General features: G+C 43.3%; 1 protein-coding gene across 1 annotated transcript; it reads left to right on the plus strand.

Moving 5' to 3' along the window:
* The first annotated feature begins 661 nt into the window (after nt 1-661).
* On the plus strand, nt 662-11,994 carry PPP1R15B (protein phosphatase 1 regulatory subunit 15B). Its single transcript, XM_054025985.1, has 2 exons — nt 662-2,675; nt 8,783-11,994. Exons 1-2 carry the CDS (start codon nt 1,098-1,100, stop codon nt 8,993-8,995), a joined length of 1,791 nt encoding a protein of 596 aa, XP_053881960.1. The 5' UTR covers nt 662-1,097; the 3' UTR covers nt 8,996-11,994.
* Nucleotides 11,995-14,492: the final 2,498 nt, after the last annotated feature.

Below are 14,492 nucleotides of genomic sequence, written 5' to 3' on the forward strand. Positions count from 1 at the left end.
GGCTGCAGACATCGAGCAGGGTGGCTGCAAGAAGAAGGTCTAGAGAAATGGATGGCTCTTCATGAAGTATTAAATTCAGGGTCATTGGTGGAGAAGCCCCTGCAGGCGTAAGCCAATGGGGTAGCTGCCAGTGTGGAGTTAGGTAGTGTGAGGGTAGGGAAGGAACCCCAGTACTCCCCCTGGAGCCTACAGCTGGAGTTGGGATGTTGAGTGCTAGACCCTGCTTTTTGAGGGGGGTTCCCAGGAGCACAGGGAACCCCAGCCCAGGGGGACAGGGCCCTGCCTATGAGAAGCAAAGCTGGGCGGGGAGCAGGAATGGTCAGCGCCACAGCAGTGCCTTGTCATCCCTGCTGCCCCCAAGGCAAGGGGGCGCTGTGGGGCCAGGGGGGGAAGGCCCAGGGAGCTGCAGCCTGGAGATACAGGGTAGCGGGCAGTTTGCAGAGCAGCCCCCGGGGAACCAGAGGAAGCAGCCAGGCGACGCTGGAGGCAAGACAGCAAGAGGGGTGCAGTTTCCGCAGATGTCCAGAGGGGGCGCTGCCGTGCAATAGGTTCCGCAAGGCCTTGTGCGTGACGGGCGGTGGCTGTGCAGCGCATGCGCTCTTCCCCCTTTCTCCTCCGCGGCTGATGCAATTCTCCGGTAGGGTGCGGGCGGTACCTCGAGCAGGCGGCGGCTCGGGGGGGCGGGGGTTTGTAGTCCAGCAGGGAACCAATCATAGGCCGGGGGCCGTGACGCAGTTGCCAGGATGTTACGGAACGGCCCCGCCCACTCTTCCCTGAGCCCTGTCAGGTCAATGGGAGGTGGCCGCGGGCGCGCGCCTCGCAGGCTAGTGCGGGTCTCGCGCCGGGTGGGCGGTTTAACCGGCGCTCTCGCGGCTCCGACGCCATTTTGTTCTCGCTACTTCAGGCAGGGCGGCCGGCCGGGCTGGGCTCTATGGTGCCGTCGCTGGCCTGAGGGGACTGCTGGCCCGCTGCACTATGGAGCCCTGCCCGAGAGGAGACCGCAACGCCGCTAGGAGATCCCGAGCTTCCGCAGGCAGCCGCTGGATTCCGGCGCCGGAGAAGCGGCCGGGCCGCAGGGAGCGCTGAGGAGCCCCGCTATGGAGCCGAGGAAGCGGGAGCAGGCGAGCCCCGGGCTCGGCCCGGCCAGCTCCTGGTTAGGACTCACCTGGCTGAAGCTCGGCCCCTGTCCCCCGGCTCCTGCCGTCGCGGCCCAGCCCCAGCTTAGCCCCCCCTTCTCCTGGCTGCGGCTCTTCTCGCAGCTGCTTCCCCCACTGCCCGGTCTCCTCCAGCGGCTGCTGCCCGGCCAGGGGCTGAGCAGCGCCCTGTGCCCCGCGGCGGGGGAGCCTCCCGCGGGGGGCTCTCAGGCCGCGCCTCTTCTGCTGCTGTCCGAGGCCGCCGCCTCACTGAGTTGGGCCGACGGGGAGCTGCACTGGCCGGACGACGCCCCGGAGATGCGCCGGAAGAGTGGCCTGGAGTCTGCCCAGCCGCTGTGGGGAGCTGGGCTGGTGCGGACCGGCCTGGCCCCGCTCAGTGTCCGGCAAGTGGACCTGGTCTCCTACATGCTGGGCCCCGGCGGCAGTCTGGGGTCCGGCTACGGCCAAGCCTGCTGCACCGACAAGAGCCACCTGCCCCAGCCCTTGAGCGCCGAGCTCCCCGCGGACGGCTGGCGGGGACCCCCATCCCGGGAGGGGCTCCCCGAAATCCAGCACGTGCGCACCAAGCGCCTGGAGTTCCTCCAGCAGCAACAGCTGGCGACTAATTGCTTGGCCGTGCCTGACCCGGACCACGGCTACCACAGCCTGGAGGAGGAACAGCAGCACAGGGGTAACGGCCAAGAGGATCTAAAGCAGAAGTGTGATGCCTGGGAGCTGAGAGGCCGTGAGGAACTGCCTGAGCACAGCATAGTGGGGCAAGCTGAAGAGAGCCCCCTGGAACAGGCAGTATGGAGTCCTGAGAAGGAGGCAGCTGAGGAAAAGACCCTCTCGGAAGAGGCTGAAGATGAGGATTCTGATATAGAGCAAGACCTGCCAGTGTCATCCAGGCCTGCCTGCGCTAACAAACTGATAGACTACATTATCAGGGGCAGTTCCAGTGGAGAGGAAAGTTCAGAGGGTGAGGAAGACTGGGATGGGGATGATGATGGGTTTGATAGCGAGGGGTCCCTTTCAGATTCAGACTCTACTAGCCAGGATAGTGAGAGCCAGCACCTCTGGAACTCCTTCTGCAGTTTGGATCCTTACAACCCTCAGAACTTTACAGCTGCCATTCGAACTGCTGTTAATTCAGAGAAGGATTTGTCTGATGAGTCGTATGTAGAGGACGATTCTTCATGGGCCGAAAGCCTTCCTGGCTCGCCTGCCCTCAGTTCTGAAGAGGATGATGAATGGGAGTGTAATAGTGCAGATGAGGAAGATAATTTGGAACTTTGGAACTCATTCTGTAACTCAGATGATCCCTATAACCCTTTCAATTTCAAGGCACCATTTCAAACTGCAAAAAAGAAAGGGAAGCATGACTTAGAAGGAGCATCGGGGCTGTGTTTGGTCAGCTCTCAGTGCAATCTCTTATTCACCTGTCAGGTGCAGCTGCTGGAGAACCATAACTGTGGGGTCACAGATACTGTGCAGCATGGCATTCTTTTTGGAGAGAAACATACAAATACCAAGAGAAAAAAGGTATATTTCATGTTAGTTCATGTACTTATGTGCTGGTATTGTGGTACAGTTGAACCTTAGAGTTATGAACACCTCTGGAGTGGAAGTTATTCATAACTCTGAAATGTTCATACCTCTGAACAAAACGTTATTCTTTCAAAAGTTTACAACTGAGCATTGACTTAATACAGCTTTGAAACTTTACTATGCAGAAGAAAAATGCTGCTTTTAAACATCTTAATTTAAATGAAACAAGCACAGAGTTTCCTTACCTTGTTAAATCTTTTTTAAACTTTCCCTTTATTTTGTTACTGTCTTCTCTTTAACACAGTATTGTACTGTATATGCTTTTTTGGTCTCTGCTGCTGCCTGATTGTGTACTTCCGGTTCCAAATGAGGCGTGTGATCATAACTTAGGTTCTGCATTAGTGCCTAGGCACGTCACTCAGGATCAGGGGTCCATTGCTTAGGACAATAGGTGAAAACATAAGGAGGTATTCTGGCCCTTTGAAGTCAGTGGTGGTAGGACTTTTACCCATAGCAAGAGATGGTCCCTCCCCCAACAAGCTTAGAAGCTAATTGCTCAATTAATATTTGAGTGTACATCAAGTTTTTGATAAAATGGCAAACAGCTATGTGTTGTTATGATGTGAGTTAACAAACTTTTGTTTCCGAAATCCTCAGAGTTCTGGAATTTTCATTTTAAAGCAGGGTTTCCTTGCACTTTCTGGGTTCTGACACTCTCTACTGTTTTTGTTCTGACAGCATCTGGAAGCATTAAGGATTTAGTAAAAATTCCTTGTTTTCTTTTCATCTTTCCTTACCAGAAAAATTAATGTGACATACAAATGTTTGTATTTGTGTCAGGCCCATATTTCCATTTTATAAATTACCCAGAAATTATCTCTTCAGATAGTAGCCAAGTAACTTTATTAAACTAGTTTGTGTAATAACACATAGTCATTTTAATCATACTTCTAGTGCAGTGGGAGGAAACTCTTTTTAATAGAGTGTCTTAACACTTGGTAACAGAAGTCAAGAACTTAGTTCTTATAGGAACTTTCAAAACTGAGTCTTTTAAAAATGCATCATAACACTTCTATTGAGTTTAAATGATAACAGAAACAATTCTTACTAGTCAGATTGAAGTATTCTCTATAGTAATCCAAGGAATTTGTTAAAATATTTTAACACTATAGGTCTAAATACAAATAGACAAGTATGGAAATCTGTGTATGGGTTCACAGGTTTTGCTACCAAGTCTCTGAGGAGTTGATCTTGTATACTAGGATTTAGCTTAAATAGCTGTCTAAAAAGTTAAGCATTACTTTTAGGCTACTATAAATTGAGTCCCTTTACAAGCATATTGTAAGATAGTGTCAAATTTTGCAAACCCCATGTAAGGGTTTGTAAGATTGAGTTCCATGATACTGTAACAGCTTATCAAAATAGATGGAACAAGTACAATCTGTTTTTGTAGTGGTCATAGTATATGGCTGTTTTGTGATTACTTTGAGAGCCTGGCTTGGGGACAGTCTGATATTCGAGGCTTGTGCCCTGCAGCTTCATGAATAGCCCAATTTCCCAATCTTTCACCTGCCATTCCAAATACCTTTTCTTCCAGACATGATCTGATAACCTTGTGGTTTGAAGTAATTTGCCAGCTTTTCTTTATAGGAGAAGGGAGAGCATTTCCCTTTTGAGCACCTCCCTGAGGTTTGACTAGCAAGAACTACATCTCCGATCTTCTCTCCCTCACCATCTTATGATGGTTGTGCTTTTAACCCCTGCTAGGTCAGGGAGTGGCATTTTGTACTTCCTGACTCACCTAGCATCAAGTGCTACTGCTTGACTGATTTATCTGTTTGTTTTTTTAACATGTCTACTTCAAAATCTTTATTTTCAAATTATATTTCTATTCTTGGGTTTCTTTCCCCTGACAATAGCAGAATTTTTGCAACAGCAAACTTGCTGGGAGATGGGAGCTTAAGGTTGATAGTTTTCTTTGGATGCTGTTGAACCCCACCCCTTCCTGCTACTGGGATGGACTATATAAACTATGGCTGTTTGAGCCTAAAACTATATGTAAATCTGTTAGCCTTTACCATGATTATGGGAATTTAGCATTTCAGCTGCTTAGAAGAAAGTAGCTCGACCTATGTCCCCTTCTAGCATACTTTGAAGATGAAGTGAAGAATCAGAGGGCCTATAGCACCTAACTGTGCTCTCTGATCACATTGAGTCCTATTCCTTTAGAAGAGTAGAGCCATCTAGATCAGCCTTCACATTTTCTGAACCATAGCTCAGAGGTGAGTTTGAAGGAGCCCCTAATAATGGTATGTCAACACTCAAACAAAAGACCCAAGGCAGGGCTGTGGCTGACTCTGGCTTGGCGGGGGTCATCTCGGGTCCCAAAGCTCTGGCTCTTGTCTGAGCCTGAACACTTACATAGCAATTTGACAGTCGCAGAGCATGAGCCTGAGTCAGCTGACCTGGGGCAGGCACTGGTGAATTGCTGTATAGATGGACTTCCCTACAGTCACTTGGGGTACATGTGTATATGTCAATAGTCCAGCTCTCTTAGTATTTCACTGTAAAGTCCTGCTTCATCATTTGAAACTCTTCAAATTAGGTATAACTGCATTTATAAAAAATTAGCTGAGTTGCAGCAACAAATTAACATTAAACTTCAAATGCAAATTTAACACTGAATAGCTTTTCATTCTGTTTTGTGGAAACAGTGAATACATGAGACTGAAAAAAGATTCTAGAAAGTGACTCGTTTTAGAAGCAACCATTTGGTGCGAAGTGCACTTCATGTAATGTTGAAAGTATACATAACACTCTATAATGGGCAATGTGTTAGACAAAGATCAGAATCCCTCACCTGAAGGGTTTAGTTTTAAAAAGTATGCATGTATACTACATAGCACATATACACACACACAGTGGCTAGTGGAAATTGCAGCTGGAATGTTTTCATATAGTAGCAACTTTTAGTTTGATGTCAGTGTAATTATGTGCAAACTAACTCCAAGTTATTTACTTTCTGTTCTTGGATTATACTTTATTTTTATGGCTTTGTCTAGGCATTCTAAAGAGCCAGTTGGTGCACTTATATAAAGCTTCATATACTTATTCTTTTATCTTCAAGATCTTGCTGCATGTCAGATGAAGGCTTTTAAAAGCATTTTATTGGAGTGCATGAAAATGCATTTTTAGGACCACCTTACCTATTTCACTTGTTTGCACTAGTAATTTAGATACAGTAATTTTCAAACAATTTTCAAACCCTTTGTGTAATCCTTCCTAGTAACACAGTGAATGAACAATGATCCGTATGCAATATCTAGCTTGATATTACAAAAGTTGGTAATTGTACCCAAGGGGGTGTCATAGACTGATGTAAAGGGGATGAAATTAGTAGGCCACAAAGGGACAGGCTGATGTAACTATCGGTTTATTTGAAAGCAGATATTTAATTAGATGTGGCTGATCTGTTACCCAAAGATTGCTTAAAAGTGACAGAGGGTTTCTTAGTAAAGACTATATTGCGCAAATCACCTTGAATAATTCAACAGGAAAACGAGCACAGTGTTGTATGTTAAAGTTTTAAAAACTTGAAGACCCTTTATAGGGGAACAGGGTATCTGTTATTAACACACTATGTTGAATTAACTAAGGATTTGACTTCCAATGGGGAATTAAAGCTAAAACTGAGTTTCTGGACTAGTTTTAAGACTGATGACACTTTTGGATCAGTCCTTGTATGATCCCTTTGATAAATAGCTCAGTAGGTCACTACATAGAAGCTTTATCTTACTCTCTGCCAGTGCTCAAAGTGTACACAGGTGTGGGGTGAGGGCGGCAGTGGTAACTGAAACCTTCTGGAAGTTCTGGATAGAGTAGTCTTGAGCAAGTGTAAAACTAAGGCCTTGTGCACACTGGGGATTTCCACTTTTGGCACCACCAGTGTAAGGCTAAGCTGCAGCCTGCACCAGTGTGCTTTACTCCTGTTTCAAGCAGGGATAAGCTTCACTAGTGCATATAGCCTCTTTGCCTGTTTGAATTGGAATAACTCCCTAGTGTAGCTATGCTGGTGGCTGCCACTGATGGCTGTTCCTGGTATAAAGTATGTAATTTTAAGAGGTACAAAAATTATTCTAGGCAATTTCTGTATTTACATTATTTTATCCTGCAATTGGCAAAAGGCTGGATGCTTTTGAGGTTGCAAATGAAGTGCTTCTTGGCTGAGTGGCTAGCTTTTAAAAAAAAAAAAAAAAAATTAAGCAAGTTTATACAGCTTAAGTTAAACTTCTCCTATAAAATGTTAAGGAAATTCTAACAGACTCACATTGCCCCACTCTTGTGGTTATATTTGAATACAGAATCCATTTGCACTGGAAATGCCTTTGTCTCGATGTTGGCACCAAAGTTTGTGCCTTTTTGTTAAGTTATAGAAGCTCTTTTCGTCCTGAAGGTTTCCATAGTAGCTATGTCAGTCAAACATTTTTGGGGGATGGAAGGGGAGGAGAGAGATGCAAAGAACAGCTTCTCAGTGAGCATGTTTTGCAGACTATAAGGGCTCGTCTACACTTACAGTGCTGCAGTGACACAGCTGCGGCGCCTAGAGCTTCTCCCATTGGTATAGGTACCGCACCTGCCTGAGAGGCGGTAACTATGTCCATGGGAGAAGCCCTTCCATCAATGTAGCATTGTCTACATCGGGAGTTAGGTCGGTGTAACTGTTTCACTTGGGGATGTGGATTTGCAATGCCCGAGTGATGTAGTTATACTGACATAAGTTTGTAGTGTAGACCAGGGCTAATTGTCCAAAGTGGAGTGTTTCCAAGAAACTGGAATTAATACACTTGTTCTGAACATTGCTATGGGATCTTTAATGACAAGTAGTCAGGGCTTCAGTTTTAAATTGCATCCGAAAGACTGAATGTAGCAAAACGAGGAGGTACATAATTAGATACTGTATGTTGAGTTTAAAGTACAGTATGGCATTAATTTTAGCCTATTAATAGCTAAGATCAGAAGGATAATAGTTAAATCTTTAAAATAGCATTGGGCTAGGTGATGAACTAATATTGTGATTCCAAATATTTTGTTTGAATTTTAAATACAATGAAAATGTTGTATAACCATTATGGAAGGAGATATTGTCTCTGTTTTAGTAGCATGCCTGCCAAAGGTTTGGTCATAGCTTTAAAGATATACTTCTTTGCTGCATCATGAAGCTTAGGGTTGTGACATTTGAAAATACCATTACTGTAATTTCAAAACTCTGTACATGGTATTTAAATACACCTGCTGAATTCACTGCAAGTCCTAAATAACTGATCTGTGTTGTCCTAGCCATGTAGCTATAAGAGTGCCACTTCCTTAAATTTAAAAACTGTACGACATCCTCTTCTCCATATTGACATGGGGCTTCTTGTTTACACGTTAGTACCCATCGAGTCTATTCAGAACAGTACACAACTTAAGTAAGCTGCAGGAACGAAGTTCTCCTGTTTTTACCTTTGTAAAGATAAACTAAAATACACCCATTTAAAAACAGGCATGTTACAACCTTGTGTTGTCATAGTCAAATGTTAGTGCAAAGACCACGCTGCACAAGTCAGTCAACATTGAATTATGTTTTCATTAGGTTTTTTGAAACAGTTCTTAATTTAAGAGTCCTCATGGCAAAATATGGTAACAGTAACTGCAAATACTAATTGAGAATGAGATCGTTTTGTGTAAATGATTGTCCAGTGCTTTAATACAGTGGTTCTCAACCAGGGGTCCGGAGCCCCCTGGGGGGCCACGAGCAGGTTTCAGAGGGCTCCGCCAAGTAGGGCCAGAATTAGACTTGTTGGGGCCAAGGGTAGAAAGCCGAAGCCCCACCGCAAGGAGCTGAAGCCCAAACCTGAGCAACTTGGGTTCAGGGGGCCCTGTGTGGCATGGAGTCCTGGGCAGTTGCCCTGCTTGCTACCCCCTAATGCTGGTCCTGTTTTTTATATGCAGAAAAACAGTTGTGGCACACATGGGCCATGGAGTTTTTATAGCATGTTGGGGGGAGGGCCTCAGAAAAAGATGGAGCACTCCTGCTTTAATAAATATCTTCTCTCTTACAGGTAACATTCCTTGAAGAAGTTACTGAGTATTATGTAAGCAGTGAAGAAGATCGGAAAGGACCCTGGGAAGAACTTGCACGGGATGGGTGCAGGTTCCAGAAACGAATTCAAGAAACAGAAGATGCTATTGGATACTGCTTAACTGTAGAGCATAGACAGAGGATATTTAATAGACTCCAGGAAACATACTATAAAATGCTTGATGATTTCTAGTCCCCTAAATTTGGTAGCCCTGTTACCCTACTGTTCCTATAACTGGGAGCTAAGCATAACTTTAATACTGCTTCCAAATTTAATGTTCAGCCAATAAAATATACCTAATTTTGTCCAGATTTGATATGGAAACAAAAAATACCTTGGTCACTTGAAGAATAAGAGTGGTGTAATTGTATTGCTCTTAAAGCAGTTTGTATCTCAACTGTTTAGGTAAAATCAGACCATAAATGCCTTTTATACATACCATCCGTCGCTACTACCGATTGGATGGTTTAGTGAGGTCCTCGGATCGGCCCTGCCAGGATCGGTCATGGCCCTGGTGCAGTGCTGAGAAGATGGTCGAACTTGACTATCTAGGGCAAGTAAAAGTCGTAACAAGGTTGCCATAGGTGAACTTAATGAAGGATCATTAATGGGGTGCATGGGGAGAGACGGGACCGGGCTGGGCAACTGACCCTGGACCAGGGGGATGGAACTCAATGCAGGTGTGTGGCCGGGATGGCGCATGGGGGGGAGTCGGTGGCCCCAGTCACGTCTGCCTCCCAGGCATGCTGGGAACAGTAAAACTCCAGATCCCTGGGAGAGGGCAAGGCCACAGCAGCAGTTTCTCAGCGGGCCTTCTGGGACGATGTCCCCTGAGGTCACATGGAGCTGCCTGGCCGGGGCCGGGCACCACTCCCTGTGCTGTCCGTCTCTGCCTGCCTACTCTGTAGGTTGGAAGCGGGGGGGATGGGGCACCCCAGAGGGATTGGAACCGTTTCCCTCACCCAGGAGCTAGGCACCTAGCGCTCTCTGTGAGCTTCGTGGCCCAGAGGAGGCGGTGGTTCAAAGACTTGGGCGGCTTTTGGTGGGCCGTGGCCACCAGTGGGGGGAGGGTGGAAGCTGGACTGCCGAGGAGGGAAGGATGTCTGAGGATGCCCATTCCACCTACCCCTATCCCTATCTCCCCAGGTCCATGAGAAGCCCAGGATGGAGAGGGGCTACCCTGCCTCCCTCTCTGCAATGTCTTTGTCTCTCTGTCTGCCATATGTAGGAGAAGGGTGGCAATTAAATTGGAATTTTGCACTTTTGAAAAAACAAGAGTCTGAAATATTTATAGGGTTCACAACCCAATGATTGCAGTTCTGATTTAAAGTTTGAATAGGTAGTTGCAGCAGTTCAGTTGTCTGTCTTTTTCCCAACTTCTGTAAAACAAATTTGTTGTTTTGCCTGCTAATTGTATCAGTTAACAGGGCTCTGTCTCCTTCTCAAGAATTCAGTTTTGCTTATCAGGTTTTTTCTTTGTTACATAACACTTTTGATTATGTATTTAAATATTTTGATCTGAAGATGGATCTCAGGAGAGCTGAAAAAACTACCAGTGCTGCTGCTCTTGTGTTTTCTAAATATAAAATTCTTGCCTGGTACTTATCAAAGCTAGTTGTGCAGTAGGTCCAGGTTCTTTCAGAACTCTGAAAAGCTCTGTTACCCTGATAAGTATATGCAACATGTAGTACATGTACTGATGTTGAGGGTGACAGTCTGAGCCTAGACTGTTATGGGCAGTCAACTGCTGGTTATGCTTTAGTTTTCACTTTAAAAGCTTATGGCATTTGACCTGCAAAGGACAGTGAAAAGTGGAATTCTACATCAGGTTCTTGGCCTTTTGAACCAACTCAACAAGCTCTAAAGCTACACCCAAGTACATACTTTCTTTACAGAAAATCAGTATTAATACCACCCTGCCTCAGCACTTTCACTTAACTGATAGTATAACACCATATACATGGAAGCTGACCGTTAAGATGTCTCCAGTTGAAGAAAAATGCATTCTTTAGTTGCATTCTAAGTTTACTATTTCAACCGGAAGCTATTTATTGTTTTAAACTAGTAGTAATCTTCCTTTATTTGAATGAAGTTGAATATTGCTCAACTTTTGGCATTTCAGCTTCTAGCAATTCAAGAAATGATTTCAGGTCAAATTTAAACCCAAAATTGGGTTATGTAAAAACCTAGAAAACATAAAGCTAGTAGAACTGCTTCCATGATTAAAAAAAAAAAAAATTCCAATGGCAACAACTCTTAAAACACCAGTTTCTCTTCAGTGCTTGCAAACAAACCAGTGTGATAGTGAGAGGAAGGATGGTCTTGTGGTTAAAGCACACGAGATCCAGTTCTTTTCCCAGATCTGCCAGTCTCCCTCTAGCTTCAGACAAGTCACTTTTTGCCTTGATTTCTCTGTAAAATTAAGAATGCTCCCTTACCTCACAAGGGTTGTGTAAGGCTTTAATTCGTTAGTGTTGTGAGATCATGTGAAAGCATTATAGGAATACAAATATTGACTCGGTGAAAGAACTAGAAAGGAGCTAAAAAGTGAAGCTGACTAGTGGGTTTTCATTGTCCCTAATTAAGTAAAATTAGACTAAAATTCTAAGTTTTTAATATGTAAGGAATCTGCTTAATTTTTAACCTGACAGCATCTCAATCTTTTTCCATACATCATCATCATCATCATCATAGCAATAAACATAGTTTTCATTGAGGCACATATCTACATAAGCACTTCAAACTAAATTGCTGTCCCCTTCAAAGTATCCGCTGCAAAAAGGAAATGGGGGATTCTGGCACTAAACTCTCAGCCGTAGAAATCCAATATAAAATCCCTAAACAAAAGCAAACCAATTTTAGTCTTCTTTTCGCTTTCCTTTCCCTACAGCATATCTTAAAATGGTAATGAAGGATGTGGAAGGCTGTTTTTTGTATGTATAAGTGTTTCACTTAAGAACACCTATTAATTTTAAACTTTAAATCAAAACTGTAATTATCAGATTTTATTTTTATATAATTTTAGAGAGGTGAAGTTAGAAGCCCGACAACCTTCTAAATTGGCTTTATACAGATTTTAATTGATTTGCTTGTATCCAATTTGTTGGGTTTTTATATGTTATATTTCTGTATATAATAAAATTATTCAGAACTAATCTGTAAATTGAAATAAAGATATTTGCAAGATAGTGCCAAGTTGTTTGTCTTTGAAGGATATTACATGAGGTATGTGGGGTGGAACTGCAAACCAGAGTCTGCTATACGTCTATATGTAACTTGTAGCCTTGTTTCAGACAGTAGCTGTGGTCCAGGAAAAACTATAAATGTGTATAGAATTTTAATGTGCAGCTGTTGTAAAGGAGAAATACAATGCTTTGTTTTCCTGTAACAAGCTTGTTTTATTTGATATGTGAGCAGTTTTATGCTGTTATTTCTTAAACTAAGCTGCTATGGGCTTGATCAGAGGTTGGAGAGATCTTAGGGAAAACAAAGTGATGTAAAAGTGGCATTGGTGATTCAGAAGTTGGCACTCTTCACTCTGACTCAATAACTTTGTGTGGTGGTAAGGGATCCTCTGTAGCTGAAATGTCTATCTTTTGGCCAAAAGATAGAAAGTTTAGGATCCAGGCTACCTGTAGTCAAGATCTTGTGGCCCTTTTTGGAACAGTAGGGATTTAATCTCCATCAGATTTCCATTTGGATAATACATTTTGTCTGCTGAAATTCCCTTTGCAGTTGACACTGGATGTAGTATACTTGTAAGCTATAGTCAGTATAGATACTTACTTCCCTCGTCAAGATATGTAGTGTTATGCTGTTAAACAGCTGTTGTGTTTTTAATAGTGAAGTGAATATATATAGATTAAAGTATTTTGGGATCTTCAAAAACAAAACAAAAAACTTGCTCTTCCCCCTTCCATGGAATTTATTACTTGAGACTTGTTTTGTTTCATGAGCTAAACATCTAATGCTGCTTTAAATTAGAATCACTTATGTTTTCCATGTGTTGCTTTCTGGCATCACTGCCTTAAGTTATTCATTTTCTTACTTCTGTATGTGTTTCACCAACTGTAATAGACCACGAATGTGTGGTGATTGGTACAGAACAGCAAGCGCACAGATCCAGAGGGTGGCTAGGTGCAATGGAGACCTAAACCATGGTACTACCAGCCCATGTCACTGATTTATTTTCCCCTTCCAAAAGATGGTGTATCCATTTTATGCAAACGTGCTCATGATTCCAAATTTCTTTATAGATCAAGGGAAAATATTTTGTTACACATAAAATGGGAGCCAGTTGACAATGTTATGAAAATGTTTTTTTTTTTTGTGGGGGAGGGGGCATCATGCACCACAATGACATGCTATATTCAAATGTACAATATGTTTTTTAGGCAAGTGTTCAGGAAGGTGGCAGTGCAAAAATCACTACTGTACAATTGCAGTTTTCTTAAAAGGGCAACAGAGGTCACGGTTGGCAGCAGAATAGAATATATAAAATCAGTTGATGCAGCTACTGTGTAAATCATGCATCAGATTTGGGACTTCTATTTAGTGACTGAAAGCTTTACTTGTTAAGTCAATTGAATTAAGAGATTTCCATCTTGAATATAGACTACACAATTGGTCACTATAACATAGGAAGAATCTAATTGTTTTAAAGAAGCAACAGCATAGAATGCTGAAGATTGTAGGTCTGAAAAATTTGCTGTGAGGAGTAGTTTAAAAAAGTTGGATTTATGCTCATTAATAAAATAAATTATCTAAAGGATTAATATGACTGATTCCAATGTCTGTATTAAAGGCTTCAAATAACTACCATTTTTGCATTATCTCCCATAAAGAGGGAAATGAGCCCTTCATGCAAAGGGTAATAATATTCATTTGGAATGTGTTATGAGGGAAATGCAAAACCAAATAGTAGAAATAAATTGAGGAAGCAGATTTCAGTGCCTGGAAGAGGACAAGCCTGGCAAAGCAGGAATATGGGATTACAGTACAAGTAAAAACGGTTTCATGCTATCTTACATTATCAGTTACCTCATTAAAAAGAACAGGAGTACTTGTGGCACCTTAGAGACTAACAAATTTATTAGAGACTAAGCTTTCGTGGACTACAGCCCACTTCTTCGGATGCATACAGAGTGGAATAAATATTGAGGAGATATATATACACACATACAGAGAGCATAAACAGGTGGGAGTTGTCTTACCAACTCTGAGAGGCCAATTAAGTAAGAGAAAAAAAACTTTTGAAGTGATAATCAAGCTAGCCCAGTACAGACAGTTAGATAAGAAGTGTGAGAATACTTACAAGGGGAGATAGATTCAATGTTTGTAATGGCTCAGCCATTCCCAGTCCTTATTCAATCCTGAGTTAATTGTGTCTAGTTTGCATATCAATTCCAGCTCAGCAGTGTCTCGTTGGAGTCTGTTTTTGAAGTTTTTCTGTTGTAATATAGCCACCCGCAGGTCTGTCATTGAATGACCAGACAGGTTAAAGTGTTCTCCCACTGGTTTTTGAGTATTATGATTCCTGATGTCAGATTTGTGTTCATTAATTCTTTTGCGTAGAGACTGTCTGGTTTGGCCAATGTACATGGCAGAGGGGCATTGCTGGCACATGATGGCATATATCACATTGGTAGATGTGCAGGTGAACGAGCCCCTGATGGTATGGCTGATGTGA

This window comes from Malaclemys terrapin, chromosome 4 (assembly GCF_027887155.1).
Source record: "Malaclemys terrapin pileata isolate rMalTer1 chromosome 4, rMalTer1.hap1, whole genome shotgun sequence".
Taxonomy (NCBI): domain Eukaryota; kingdom Metazoa; phylum Chordata; order Testudines; family Emydidae; genus Malaclemys; species Malaclemys terrapin.